Source organism: Cyanistes caeruleus, chromosome 29, assembly GCF_971803275.1.
Source record: "Cyanistes caeruleus chromosome 29, bCyaCae1.hap1.1, whole genome shotgun sequence".
Taxonomy (NCBI): Eukaryota; Metazoa; Chordata; class Aves; order Passeriformes; family Paridae; genus Cyanistes; species Cyanistes caeruleus.
The window spans coordinates 1,779,071-1,791,714 of record NC_141729.1 but is presented as its reverse complement, the minus strand read 5'-3'; the positions used below and the strand labels follow the sequence as shown (position 1 = coordinate 1,791,714).

At 58.2% G+C, this 12,644-nt stretch overlaps 1 protein-coding gene across 6 annotated transcripts; it reads right to left on the bottom strand.

Moving 5' to 3' along the window:
• Positions 1-1,055: 1,055 nt before the first annotated feature.
• On the bottom strand, positions 1,056-12,210 carry SLC39A14 (solute carrier family 39 member 14). Of its 6 annotated transcripts, none has more exons than XM_086865177.1 (10): positions 12,139-12,210; positions 9,189-9,250; positions 8,707-8,976; positions 8,400-8,586; positions 6,293-6,462; positions 5,665-5,787; positions 5,218-5,403; positions 4,852-5,059; positions 3,955-4,139; positions 1,056-3,725 (listed from the first exon to the last, which is right to left on the bottom strand). In XM_086865177.1, the coding sequence occupies exons 2-10, from the start codon at positions 9,189-9,191 to the stop codon at positions 3,579-3,581; spliced, it is 1,479 nt and encodes a 492-aa protein (XP_086721303.1). In that variant the 5' UTR covers positions 9,192-9,250; positions 12,139-12,210; the 3' UTR covers positions 1,056-3,578. The 6 variants fall into 6 exon arrangements, with proteins under 6 accessions (XP_086721303.1, XP_086721305.1, XP_086721304.1 ...); XM_086865179.1 differs by having other exon boundaries at positions 8,707-9,098; positions 12,139-12,190; XM_086865178.1 differs by lacking the exon at positions 6,293-6,462 and adding an exon at positions 7,687-7,856 and having other exon boundaries at positions 12,139-12,184.
• Between the last annotated feature and the right edge of the window lie 434 nt (positions 12,211-12,644).

Below are 12,644 nucleotides of genomic sequence, written 5' to 3'. Positions count from 1 at the left end.
GCCCTGCAGGGGCTCTGAGCTCTCCCTGGATCCTTCTCCTCTCCAGGGGAACATTCCCAGCTCTCCCAGCCCGGCTCCAGAGCTGATATTCCTTAGACACAAAATTTTTGAGGGAACGGAAAAACAGTGGTTTGCTCCTACCACTTGAAGATGAAGTAGGACAGGTTTAGATGGGATATTGGGAAGAAATTCCTCGCTGTGCAGGTAGTGAGGGGCTGGGATGGAATTCCCAGAAAAGCTGTGGCTGGCCAGGTTGGAGCAACCTGGGTCAGTGGAAGGTGTCCCTGCCCATGGTAGTGGATGGGCTTTAACCAACCCAAACAATTCCAGGAATTCCATGACCCCATCCAGCACAGTCTTCTGAGGTAACTCAGGTTTCAGGCGTTCAGCAAAACACAAGGATTTTGCAGCAGAAAAGAGCTCACCCAAAGCCCCCCTGGAAGTGCTGATGAGCAGGAGCAATGCTCACTGTGACCTTCCTTGCTTAATAAAACATTAATTTTTTTATAAAACATCTCACAACGTCAAGATTTGGTTTCTTAAAATTATGTTTGCTGCTCAGAGCTGGCAGATAGGGGGGGAATGGTAGCAAAAGGCAAAAATGGGGAAGTAAAAAAGCAAAGTTTGCTATTTTTTTCCCTAATGGAGGGTAGGAAAACAAGGACACAAACACAGGAGCCTGGCTCTTGTGAGCTGGAGAGGAATCCAGCACCCCAAATCTCCCAGCAAACCAGGGATTGGAAATAAATGTTGGATAAATTAAAAAAAAAATAATTAATTATATATATACACACAGACACGCACACAAATATATAAAATTAAGGGGTTTTGGATCTGCAAAGGCCGTGCCATGCGGGCAGGTTGGGGGCTGTCAGTGCCACCTCCCGTCAGCCGCGCCGCACTGCACAGCCACGGAACTCCAGCTGGAAAACTGGGATTGCATCACCCAGCCCAAGCCTTCCCCTTGGAAAAATCCTGAGCCAGCAGCGCTCCCACCCCTCCAGCCCCCAGCAGCAGGGAGGATTTCACTGCCAGAGCACGCCTGGGGCCCTCCGTCATTACAGAATATATTTTATTTATGGAATTTTACAAATATCTGTACAATTCACGTGACATTTAAGTTAACGCTCTTTGTTTCGGCGCGTTCTCTCCTACAACACCTGAGTTATAATTGAAATACTGAGATGGAACTTGAGCTTCCAACCGGATGAGGGGAGGGAGGCATGGATGAAAATCCACGAGGAGCTCGATTTGGGTGTGTTCCCATCCCTATCCCACCGGCAGGTGCCAGCCTGCCCAGCCGGGAACAGGAGCTCTCCTTGGTGGCAGGGCAGCCTCGTTTCTCACCCCCCTCACATCCCAAATCTCCGCCTTGCAGATTTCTCAGGGAACAGGGATAAACTGGAAACGAGAAGACGGCGGACTCGTGATTCCCACAGTGAATCCTGCCGGCTCTGAGGGAGCCAAGCCCTGCTCTCTGCCACTTCCCAGCTCTTGGGGACCTCTCAGGCACAGTCCAGAGGGGACAAACCCCCCGATATCCCCCTGTAGGCTTTTCCAGTGGGAATGCAGCTCCGGTGCCCTGCCAGCCCTGGTGTTTCCCAAGTGCTTCCTTGAGAGAGAGGAGAGGGCACCCGTGCCAGTGAAAGGACTCAGATTTTCCACATCGAGTCGGTCAGCTGGGGCCGCGGCTCTCTCAAGCAAGGAAAAAGTGTTTCCAATGCCACTTTCGTCCTGGATTCAGCAACGCAGGGAATGCCTGCGAGGTGCTGAACGATTGCCCGAGCCAGCACAGGCCACACTGCTCTGTCCCAGAGAGAAAAGTGACTTAGGGTGACAATCCACAAGAGACACCACACGGGACAAAGCGGAGCCTGTCTCTCCTTGAGGAAATCACCCAAGGACACCTTCGGGTGAAGGGTGATCCCACAAACACTCCCTGCTCCTCCAGAAGTTGAGATTTAGGTTTTGGGGTGCAGGACAAAGCCAAGAGCCGGGGGGTGCTGTGGGGACAAATGCCCAGACTAGAAAAGCCACCGAGAGTGCAGGTGATGATCCATGAGGATCCTGGCAGTGCCAGAGGCCATGGGCTCGGTGACAGCTGTTGGGAGTTTAGGAAGAACATCACCCAGCTGGGAACTACAGGAATTCAGGGATTACAGGGATCCAGCCAGGGTACAACACTGCCAGGGGTGCTGAGCCTGTGCCAGGGACTGAGGTCCCTCTGTCCTGCAACAGGCAGGAAAAATACCTGGCACAGCCTCAGGTTTGCTTTCCCCAGGGCGGGAAGGGAAGGTGTGGGAGCCTCAGCTCCAGCACAGTGCCACCATGGGCCACCACCCTGTCCCACCCCACACACCTGCACAGGTGGGGAGTGAAGGAAGACACTTCACAAACACTTCCAAAGCGCCTGCACCTCTCCTCCATCCCAATCCAGCACCAAACCATGAGGGATTGCCCTGAATCCACACAGCCACAAGCTCACACCAGGTACAGGATGAAGGGTCTGGGGGCAAAAGAGGGGTGAGGGAACCTCAAGCAACACAGGTGGGGTGAGCAACCTTATCAATATGATAATAAGAAATTCACCTAGTGAATCTGGGGAACGCCAGCCCAGAGGCAGAGCTGGGAAGTGCCTGGAACACCCTTCTCTGGCTACTCCCTAAAGCTGGGAACATGCAGCCTAAAGAGGTTCACAGTCAGTTTTGCTTTTAAAAACACCCCCCACCCCACCCTAAACCTCAGTACTGTTTAAAAACCAGCTGGCTGTTCCCAGGTGTCACCATGAGCTTGGACACAGCCCGAGGAAAAATCCCTGGGCTGGAGCCTGGCTCTGCTCTCATCCCCTTCTCACCAGCCCTCACGGAGGAGGAGTTGGGATTTTTCCCTGATTCCAGCAGCATGGACCGAACTGGGCTCAGGGCACCCTGGCAGGATCTCCCAGCAGCCCAGGTGTCACTCCAACCCAGTTTGGTGTCCTTTGCTCCAAGCACTGACTCCAAAATGTGCTTTAAAACCCCCGCCCTCTTCACCCCACTTGTGCCAGGGCCGTGTCCGGGCTGAAACGGAGCGAAAGCAGTCGGATGATGGTGACATCGTGAACCTCCTCATCCTTGGAGAGCACAGCTCTGAGGACTGGCTGGTGGGGAATGCTCTGAGAAGGGTCTGTCCCCATCTGTCCCCATCACACACCCCCAGAGGGGTCAGGACAGCGTCATGTCCCATGGGAATGCTCCAAGCACAATGAGAGGAGCAGCACAGCTGGAGCAGCTCCTGTCTCCCCATTCCATCCTTCCTGGGAGAGGCGAGGAGAGAAGGGATATGACACTGGAAAAAGTCAGGTCAATCCTATGGGAAGGGGAATTCCACTCCCCTCAGCCTTAAACCAGAAAAAAAAATCCATGGAATAGCTTTCAAAGCAATGTCTCTCCTGTAGTGTGACGTCAGTGCCCGCACAGGTACCGTCGTATGTTTGCAGCAGGAAAAGGAAAGAAAATAAAAAAAGAAAGAAAAAACCCATTCCCCCCCAAAAAAAAAAACATAGAAAAATTGGATCAGGGCTGCAGCTCAGACTGGTCCTACCCTATCTGGATCTGCCCCGAGTACATGGTGAGCAGCACCATGATGGTGAAGCCTGTCAGCAGCCCTGCATTCTGGATGGCGAAGGTGATCAGGGCGCTGCCGTTCTGCTCGTCCTCCCGGCTGACCTCGTTCATCTCAGGGAACTGCAGGGGGAAAAATCGGAGTGGCAGGGCTCAGTGACAGCTCCATCCTTCCTCGGCAAACATCCACCACCCTCACATCCCAGGGATTTCAGCCAGGCAAAGCAAAGCAGAGATATCTGAGCAAACCCCGCCATGCCTGCAGGGCAAGCTGAGCTTTTCCTAGGAAGAAATCCCAGGGTTTCCAGGAACTCAGAATTCTGGGGTTCGGGATTTGGGGCTCAGGATTTACCATGTCAGCCAGTGCTATGTACAGGAACATCCCTCCAGCCAGAGCAAAGATCCAGTTGGCAGAGAAGTGGCTGCCGGCCACGATGCCGAAGGCCAGGCCCACGTAGCAGCAGCAGGCAGAGATGAAGTTGAAGAAGAGTGCCTGGCGAATGGTCATCCCAGCATTCAGCAGGATCACAAAGTCCCCTGTGGGAGAAGAGGATGGGAGGATGAGGAGGGAAGGGCTGTCAGCAGCATCGGGACAGCACCGGCTTGAACTCGTAGAATGCCAGAATATCCCGTGTTGGAAGGGACGCACAAGGACCAGAGTCCAACCCCTGGACTGCACAGGACACTCCAAAAATCACAGCACGTGCCAACTCAAATGTGGGCCCCCTATGGCTGCTGGCACTGGCCACTGACCATCACACTGTGCCTAAATTCAGACATTCACACCCAAACCTGCCTTTCCTCCACTGACCATTCCACTATTCCTAAATTCAGACATTCACACCCAAACCCCGCCTCCCTCCTCAATTGCCCCTAAATTTGGACATTCAAACCCAAACTTGCCTCCCACTCACTGATCACAGCACTGTCCCTAAACCCACACATTCACCCCTCCACTGACCACTCCACTGCCCCTAAATTCAGACATTCCCACCCAAACCCACCTCCCCCTTCCCAAACCAACAAAGTGTTGAGGGCTTTTTTTTTTTTTTGTCTTCAGATGCCTCCATCTAAATTTAAATCTCAGACATCATATTACCTCGTTATTTTTAGAGCGGCGATTACTCAGAGCAGTTTACAGCCTTCCCTTTCCCCCTCCCCTCAGCAGCATCACTGTTTATTCCACCCCAAATCTGCCTTTCTGGATGGAAAAAGGCTGGACCAGGGGCAGATCCGAGGAGCCACGTACCCAGCTCGTGTGGGAACTCCTCGCAGAGTATGGCCACAGAGGTGCTGATCCCTTGGAAGACGGACACGGTGAAGGAAGCGCCGATGGCCAGGCCGTCGATGAAGTTGTGGAGGCCGTCACTGAGGGTGATCATCCAGGCCAGCGTGCCAATGTCTGAGTACCTCACCTCCTTCAGCCAGTAGCACGCGCTCTGGGAGGCCTGCAGGTCCTGCCACAGCACCCCAAAACAGGGCTCAGCACCCAGATGGGGTCACTGATCCACTCCCCATTCATTAAACCCACACAGCGGAGCTGTTTGCTCCCACCACATGCAGAAAAAACTGGTTTTAACTGTTTTGTCACAATGCCATGGGATGAGGCGCTCACCTGGACAGAGAGGGAGCCCACCACAGCCTTCTCATCCCCAGAGGGGGGCTTGCATTCCAGGTCGCTGGTGATGTGTGGGATCATGTGGTCCAGGTCCCCGTTCTGCAGCTTCTCTGTGACCCCCTCCTCCCGGTCCTTCTTGGAGGGCAGAGCCTCGGGGCCATAGTGGCTGTGCCCATGGTGGTGCTATGGGATCAGGGGATCCAGGATTGTCAGTCATCTCCTGCTCTTTCCCACCCTGCTATCCTGATATTCCTGCTCTTTCCCTCCCCACCACCCTGAAATTCCTGCTGTTACCCCACTACCCAGATATTCCTGCTCTTTCCCACCCTGCCACCCCAATATCCCTGCTGTTTCCCACTCAGCCATCCTGATATCCCTGTTGTTTTCCATCCCCCACCCGAAATCCTGCTGTTTCCTGCCCCACCATGCCCTGCTCCACCTCACCTGGTCCTTCTGCTTCAGGAGCATCTTCAGGATCTTCTCCGTGAAGAAGAAGAGGTAGAAGCCCCCGAACACCACAGCGGATTTAGAAACATAATAATCTTCCTGAGGGTTGAATCCAAATGCCTGCAGGCAGGAGGGGACACGGGACAGGATGAGGAGCAGGCCCTGGCAGTGTCCTTCATCTGCCTTTGCCCCTGGGGTGACACTGGAGGGGTGACACAACTCTGAGCTCTCTCTGGGGAGCAGCTGCTTTGGGGAGAAGCTCAGAAAACACCTTTGTGCACCTTTAATTTCCCTCATTCCCTCATCCAAGCCGGCCGTGCCCCAAGGCATTGGATCCTGCACTGGGGCAGGGATGGCAAAACCAGGCTCTGCTCTGCACAGGGGACCTGCCTCCAGGGCTAGAAAAAGTCAGAAAAGGCAATAAAACCAAGATTCTCTGCTTGAAGCAGACCGGGGATCTCCCTGGAGCAACTCCCTTCCAAACTCCAGCTCCGAGGGGCTTCCAGCCCTCCATACCTCGCTCAGGGCTCCCCTCCAATGCCGCCTTCCCCTTCTCCAGCCAGCGAGTGCCCAGAAACAGCCCCAGAGAGAGAGAAAAGCACAAACCCACCAGTCCTCTCCCTACCTCGGGAATGAGCTGGAAGAGGGCGTTGGAGTAGAGAGTTCCAATCGCCAGAGCTATGAAGTAGAGGAGCAGCCGCTTGTAAAAGGTCTTCTTCATGAAGGGCACCACGCTGGCTCCCACCAGCGAGCACAGGGAGATGACGGAGACGCAGAGGAAACCGTAACCCCAGACTGGCAGAGCCAACCCCACCCCGGGAGACGGGAGACGGGAAGGGACGAGATCAACGTGGGGATGGGCAGGGAAGGAATCCACACCGACAGGACAGAGAGAGGAGGGAGGGAGAGAGGGGAGACAAGAGGACATTCATTAGTGATTGTTGTTCATCTGGCGCCACCTCCAAAGGGCGAACCCGGCGCTGAGCGGCTTTGGGAAAGTTTGGGAATCTCAGCTGAGTTTTGGCAGCTGGGCTGTGTCCCAGCCAGCCCCCAGCTCTGCTCCATGGACCATTCCTGAGCCACAGAGCGCCCGGGTCCCCCGAGCGCCTCGTACGCTCCATCCCTGCCCTGCAGCCGGTCCCTGCTGGGGTGCTCCGGGTGTCGGCGGGGCTGGAGCGTACCTCTGGCATTTCAATTCCCGGCAGACTGGGAATTAGAGGCGCTTGGTTTCTATGTGCAGCAAATAAAAGTTGCAGGTCTGGAGCTGAAAAGGAACCTTGGAAAAAAAATCCCACTACCAGCATGGATGAGGCGTTCGTTGCCCGGCAGCACAACAGGCAACACCAGGGGGAAAAACCCACTGGAATTTTAAGGCTGGATGTGCCAAATCCAGCTCATCCTGGACCATGTTCCTAAGGTTTCCAATCCAGGTGGATTTATTCAGCTCCAGAACTGCGCAATTACAACACAATTAATTTGCGATATTTCCGTTGGTCCCATCAGAGCACCGGGAAACCTCATGGAAGCCAGAACCCTTGTGGGAACAACGGCCTGGGAAATCAGGCAGAGGAGGAAAAGAAAAAAGGCAATTAAAGGATCTGTAGAAGTTGGCTAATTCCAGAAGAAGCTGGTGCTTCTCCAGGCTGTTCTCCATGCTTTTATATGGATATTTAATCATATTTTCATGGATATTTCACATTTTTTCCCTCTGGCTCATGCGAGTAGTGCTGCCACAAGTGTGGCTGAGCACATCCCTCCAAGGGATAAACTCCTGGACACACAGAGCAGGAGCGAACAGCTTCTCCCAGCACGCTCCCACTCCTCAGACGTGGCAGGGGTGGAGAACACTGAGGGTTTCCTGGTGCTCAGAGGGATGAGAAAAGCCCTGCGGAGCCCCTTGAGCCAAGCCCTGAGCCTCGGGTGATGAGGGGTCGGATCGATTCGGCGGGGTGGAGGCAGAGAGGGCGCCCAGGGAGCTGCCCCCGGAGATGGGAGAGAGGCAGGGACGTTCTACCGCACCTCTGGGATGAGCTGGAAGAGCGCGTTAGAGAGCAGCGTGCCGATGGAGAGCGCGATGAAAAACAGGAGCACCCGGCTGAAAAAGGCCTTCTGGGAACACGGAACGATGAGGACTCCGAGCAGGGAGGCCACGTTAATCATGGACACACTGAGAAAACCAAAGCCCCACACTGCGGAACGAGAAGAAATGAGGGCCAGACATTACCGAGGCTCTCGAAGAGCCCGGACCCGGGCAGGTGGGAAAGGCTGGCTCCAGGGCTGTTCCCCGTGCTCCGAATGCTCCAGCTGCGACAAAACCATTGTGTTTGGTGCAGGGAAGGTGGGAATGAAGCCACCGGGTTCCTTGGAAAAGGTTTTCCCAAGCCCCAGCGTGGGAGAAGCCAAGCTGTGCTCAGGGCAGCTGATCCAAGACCTTGGGCATCGCTGGGACCAGGATAGGCAGAAGCTGGGTGAACATCTGCTGGTGGCTGGAGGCCAGGTCACCCCCTCCCACCCACGGGAACTCCTCATCCAGCTATCAGAGTCCCCTCCTCATCCAGCTATCCCGGAGGCACAGAGGTTATCCCGGCAAAACCACACCACGGCACGATCCACAGCAAGGAAAACTCGGTCAGGATTCCCAGCTGCTGGAGGCAGGGAATTCCCAGGAGTGGGAAGTGGCTGCTCCTCATGTGCACAGGCAGTGCCCATGGTCCCCCCAGCACCCCAATTACCTTCAGCTGAGCTGGGCCTGCTCTCCTCTGTCTGCTCGTTCTCCTCATTTTCCAGGTTTTCGGAGGCGCACGCCCCTGACTCCAGCTGCTGCAGGATGGTGGGGCAGAACTCCTTGAACTCGCTGTGCCCCACCGGGGAGCCCTCGCTCAGGTTGTGGATGGCGAAAAGCTCCACGGAGCTGAAGCACTGGGGGAGGGAAGGGACAGGAAGGTGCCTTGAGATTCCCACAGCTCTGCAGGGAGATTCCAGGAGCCTGCAGGGAGGTTTTGGGGGTCTGCAGGGAGGATTTAGGGGTCCCCTCCTTACCCGGGAGAGGTTCAGGCGCTGCTGAGGCGTTTGGGAGACATTGGCGTGTCCCACTCCCACATCCAGGCGGTTCAGCAGGGCCTTGAGCTGCTTCAGACTCAAAGTCTGGCTCTCCCCGTAGCGCTGGAGCAGATCCTGCAGGAAGGAGGCTGCGGAGACTCCGGTGCTGTCCCTGCCCGCCCGGACCTGCGGGCAGGGGAGGAGGCAGAGCAGCAGGAGCAGGCAGCAGCTCCGGGGGCCCACGCTGGGGATCATGGTGTGTCTGGGATGCTGGGAGAGAAACCACACCGCTGTTGGCTTTGGCATTCCCAGTGCTCCAACCACGGCTCCTCCACCCCACCGATGGATTTATCCTCAGGGAAAGGCAGAACAGCACTGGGAGCACCCAGATCCTGATGAGGACAGAGCATTTTTCCACAATTTTTCCATGCAAGACCACCCTCTCCTCCTCCATGCTGAGCCACCCCAAGCCCCTCACTCACCATGGGGGGCTGCCAGGACCCAGCTCCCGGGGGCTCTCCAGCTCCACAGCACCTCGGGGATCCTGGGAAGAGCAGGATGGTCGGGAAGCAGGCAGGGCTGCAAGGAGGGCTGTGCCAAAATCCAGCTGTGCCAGCCCCAAATGCAGCTCTCCGGGGGTGAGGAGTCACGCTCCAGCCCTTGGCCACGCGTGGGTCCCCTCGGCGTCACCGGGGCTGGGACACAAACGTCTCTGGGACCTCAATGCCAGCGCCCGGAGGAGCACGGGAGCCCCAGGGACAGAGGTGGCCTGTTCATTAGGTTATAATTTAACCAGGATAATTACCATGAACTGAGTGCTTCCCCGCTCTAACTGCAGGTGCCTTTATAGTGTTTGCCCAGAATCAATCCTTGCCCTCTGTGCCTCTTTCATATGTGCTGGGAATTGATAAAAGAGGGGTGGCACAGCCCCGGGGTGCAAAGGAAGGGGCTCAGGGAGGGGAGGGCAACGACAGGCACGACCTGCACGTCCACCTTGGGAGGCACCCAAGAGCCTGGAGCTCAGGCTGCCTGCCTGGAAAAGCTTCCCTGAGAGGCAGATGGCAAATTTGGGATTCGCCAAAAAGGAGAAAATAAAAGTCTGCTGCCTCCCCATAGTGCAGCAGGCATCCCGATCCCAGTGCAGGCTCCAGGCACACCTCCTGATCCCCCTGGCTTCCCTTCCCTGGTGCTCCCGACCCAGCCCTGGACACCCCGCAGTGCCTGGCCTGTGCTGACGGCTCACAGGCTCCAGTCTCTTCCAAAAACCACGACATTTTTGAAGCCTGGCCAAGCCAATTGTTCCAAAAATAACCTGGGGCCAGGATTTCCACGCCGAGGGGCTGCCGGGGAAGCACAGGACCCCGCTCCCCATCCAGGACCCCACTCCTCCTTAAGGCTCCCACATTCCCACAGGTTTTACCAGCTTACCACCACTTTGTGAGCTTTGTTCTCAGGGAGGTTTTAGCCTCCTCCTGCCTGGGCTTAGCTCAGATGCTTTGACTTAACCCCTCTCCTCCCAAAACGAGGGAGGGAGCCCACCCAGAGCGGTGCTGGTGCTGGGATCACCCCGCTGAATTCGGAGCCCCAAGGGACACTGCCTCTTCAGCATCAGCCAGCGAGCCCAGAGACCCTTCCTGTGCCTCCCTATCCCAAATCCACCCTTCCAGGTGGCTCCTCCTGGGCTACGTGGGGCATCCAGTCACCTGCGTGTGACTCCCACAGGTGCTGGCAAACATCCCACCGTGCTAAAGGTGTGTCCCGGCTGGGCGCACGTCCCCGCTGGCTGCCCTTCCGAGCAGCTCCCCATGTCCCCGCTGCCTTCGGGAGCCGTCCCGCTCCCTGCCCACCGATAGCCCGGTCTGTGCCAAGGCACGCAGCTCTCCCCGCTGCCAAAACCCCTCCCGGGGGTTTCTCCTAAAGCCGGGCTGAGCCGGATCCAGCCAGGGTGGAGAAGCGGACCTCAACTTTCCCTCAGCTGCCAAAGGCAAGGCAGGAAGAGCTGAGCGGGGCAGCGGCCGGAGCTGCACGGGCTCGCTCCGTTTTAGGGCAAAACGAGGTGGAGGAGCCGCCCCTGAGGAAGAGAAGGGCCCAAAGAGGGTCATCCCGGAGGGCTCCGACCTGCTGGAATCTCAGGGCAAGGCAGGAGGGTACCGAGCACACCCGGCCCGGCCTCCCGGGACAAACGCGCTGCGGCAAACAGCAAAGAACAGCGACCCTCGCCATCCCCCCCGCCAGCCGCGACCCCTCCGCAGCCCCCCGGCCTCCTGCCCGCTACCTTCAAGGGCGTCCTTCCACCGGGATGCGTTCCCGGAGCCTGGAGCCAGAGCATGACCTACTTTATCGCTCCTCGGGATGGGGCACGGGGACAAACCGCTGCCACGGGAGGGATGTGCCCGGGAGCGATGCCCGGCAGCCACGACAGCACAACGCAGCTCCCGAGGCCGGGCAAACCCTTCCCATCTCCCTGGGCTTCATCGATCCCGGCCGCAATCCACATGCATCCCTCCCCCCTGCTCCCGGGAAGGTGACGCCTTCCTGAAGGGAATAAGAACCGCTGGCACAGCCGAACATGACCCGGCGACGTCAGGCAGACGCTTCCCGAAACCCCGCGCAGGGACAGCTGGCTGGCGCAAACCTGGACGGGAGGGGGGCAGCGGGGGCCCCCAAATTCCACCCCCGCCTCCCCCCGGGACCCATCCCGCTCCCTCCGGAGCAAACGCCGCTCCACGTGTCCTGCGGCAAGGAGGAGGAGGAGGAGGAGGAGGAGGAGGAGGGAGGTTTTCCATTCCCGGCGGCTCGTCCCGGGGCGGGCAGCGGACACGTTCCTGGGTCACGGATACCCTGGGCTGCCTCCGGGCAGGGTCCTGTCCCTTCCTTTCCCGTGATGGCAGGCCCCGGGGCGGGCAGGTGGAGACACCCCGGGCATCCCACCCCACACCGACCCCCAGTCCTGCCCAGTGGCCCCCGCACCGGAGCTGCTGCTGTTCCCCAGTCCCTGCCCCATCCCACCGCTGCTGCCTGATCCCACAGCTTCTACTGGTGGCGCCAGACCCCATAACTGGGCCCTGCATCCCAAAACCGCGTCCTGCACCCCATAACAGAGTCGTACACCTCAGAACCCACCTTCACCTGCACCCTCACCTGCCCCAGACCCCAGGGGCTGTCCCAAAATGAGCCCCATGGCTGTCTCCAGGCCCTAGGACCTGTCCCAAACCCTAAACAGCCGCTCCCTGCATCCTTCCCTGCATCCTACATCCCTCCCTGCATCCCCCATCCCCATCCGGGGCTCGGGGCCGGCCCCAGCCCGCTCCCCACGGCCCGCTGCCTCCCTCCCCACGGCGGCCCCTCCCCGCAGCCGTTCCCTGTGGCATGGCAGGGCTGCCGTGCCTATCCCGGCCCGTCCCGGTCCATCCCGGTCCATCCCGGTCCTACCTCCGCTCCCGCTCCCGCCGCCGCCGCTCGGGGCCGCACAGGGCGCATGCGCGGCCGCCGGCACGGGGAGCGCTCCCATTGGCTGCCGCCGCCTCAGACCACGCCCCCGCCGCCTCAGGCCACGCCCACTACGCGGTGCAGCACCGGGACCCCCCAAAAACCCCACCCGGGACCCCCCAAAATCCCACCCGGGACCCCCCAAAAACCCCACCCGGGACCCCCCAAAAACCCCACCCGGGACCTCCCCAAAATCCCCACCCGGGACTCCCCAAAAATCCCACACGGAACCCCCCAAAAACCCCACCCGGGACCTCCCCAAAAATCCCACCCGGGACTCCCCAAAATCCCACCCAGGACCCCCCAAAAAATCCCAGCCGGGACCCCCAAAAATCCCACCCAGGAACCCAAAAAAATCCCACCCGGGAACCCCCAAAACCCTGTCCGGGACTGCTAAAAAAATCCCACCCAGGACCCACCAAAAAATCCCGCCTAGGACCCCCCAAAAC

What these genes read in the sequence shown, in the direction of transcription:
- SLC39A14 (XM_086865179.1), bottom strand. Translation starts at nt 9,012, where the DNA reads ATGCCAAAGCCAACAGCGGTGTGGTTTCTCTCCCAGCATCCCAGACAC. An exon ending in CAGGCCCAGCTCAGCTGAAG is followed by an intron (nt 6,463 to 8,399) that starts GTAATTGGGGTG and finishes TGGCTCTGCCAG; the next exon opens with TCTGGGGTTACGGTTTCCTC. An exon ending in TCCTGAAGCAGAAGGACCAG is followed by an intron (nt 5,404 to 5,664) that starts GTGAGGTGGAGC and finishes CTGATCCCATAG; the next exon opens with CACCACCATGGGCACAGCCA.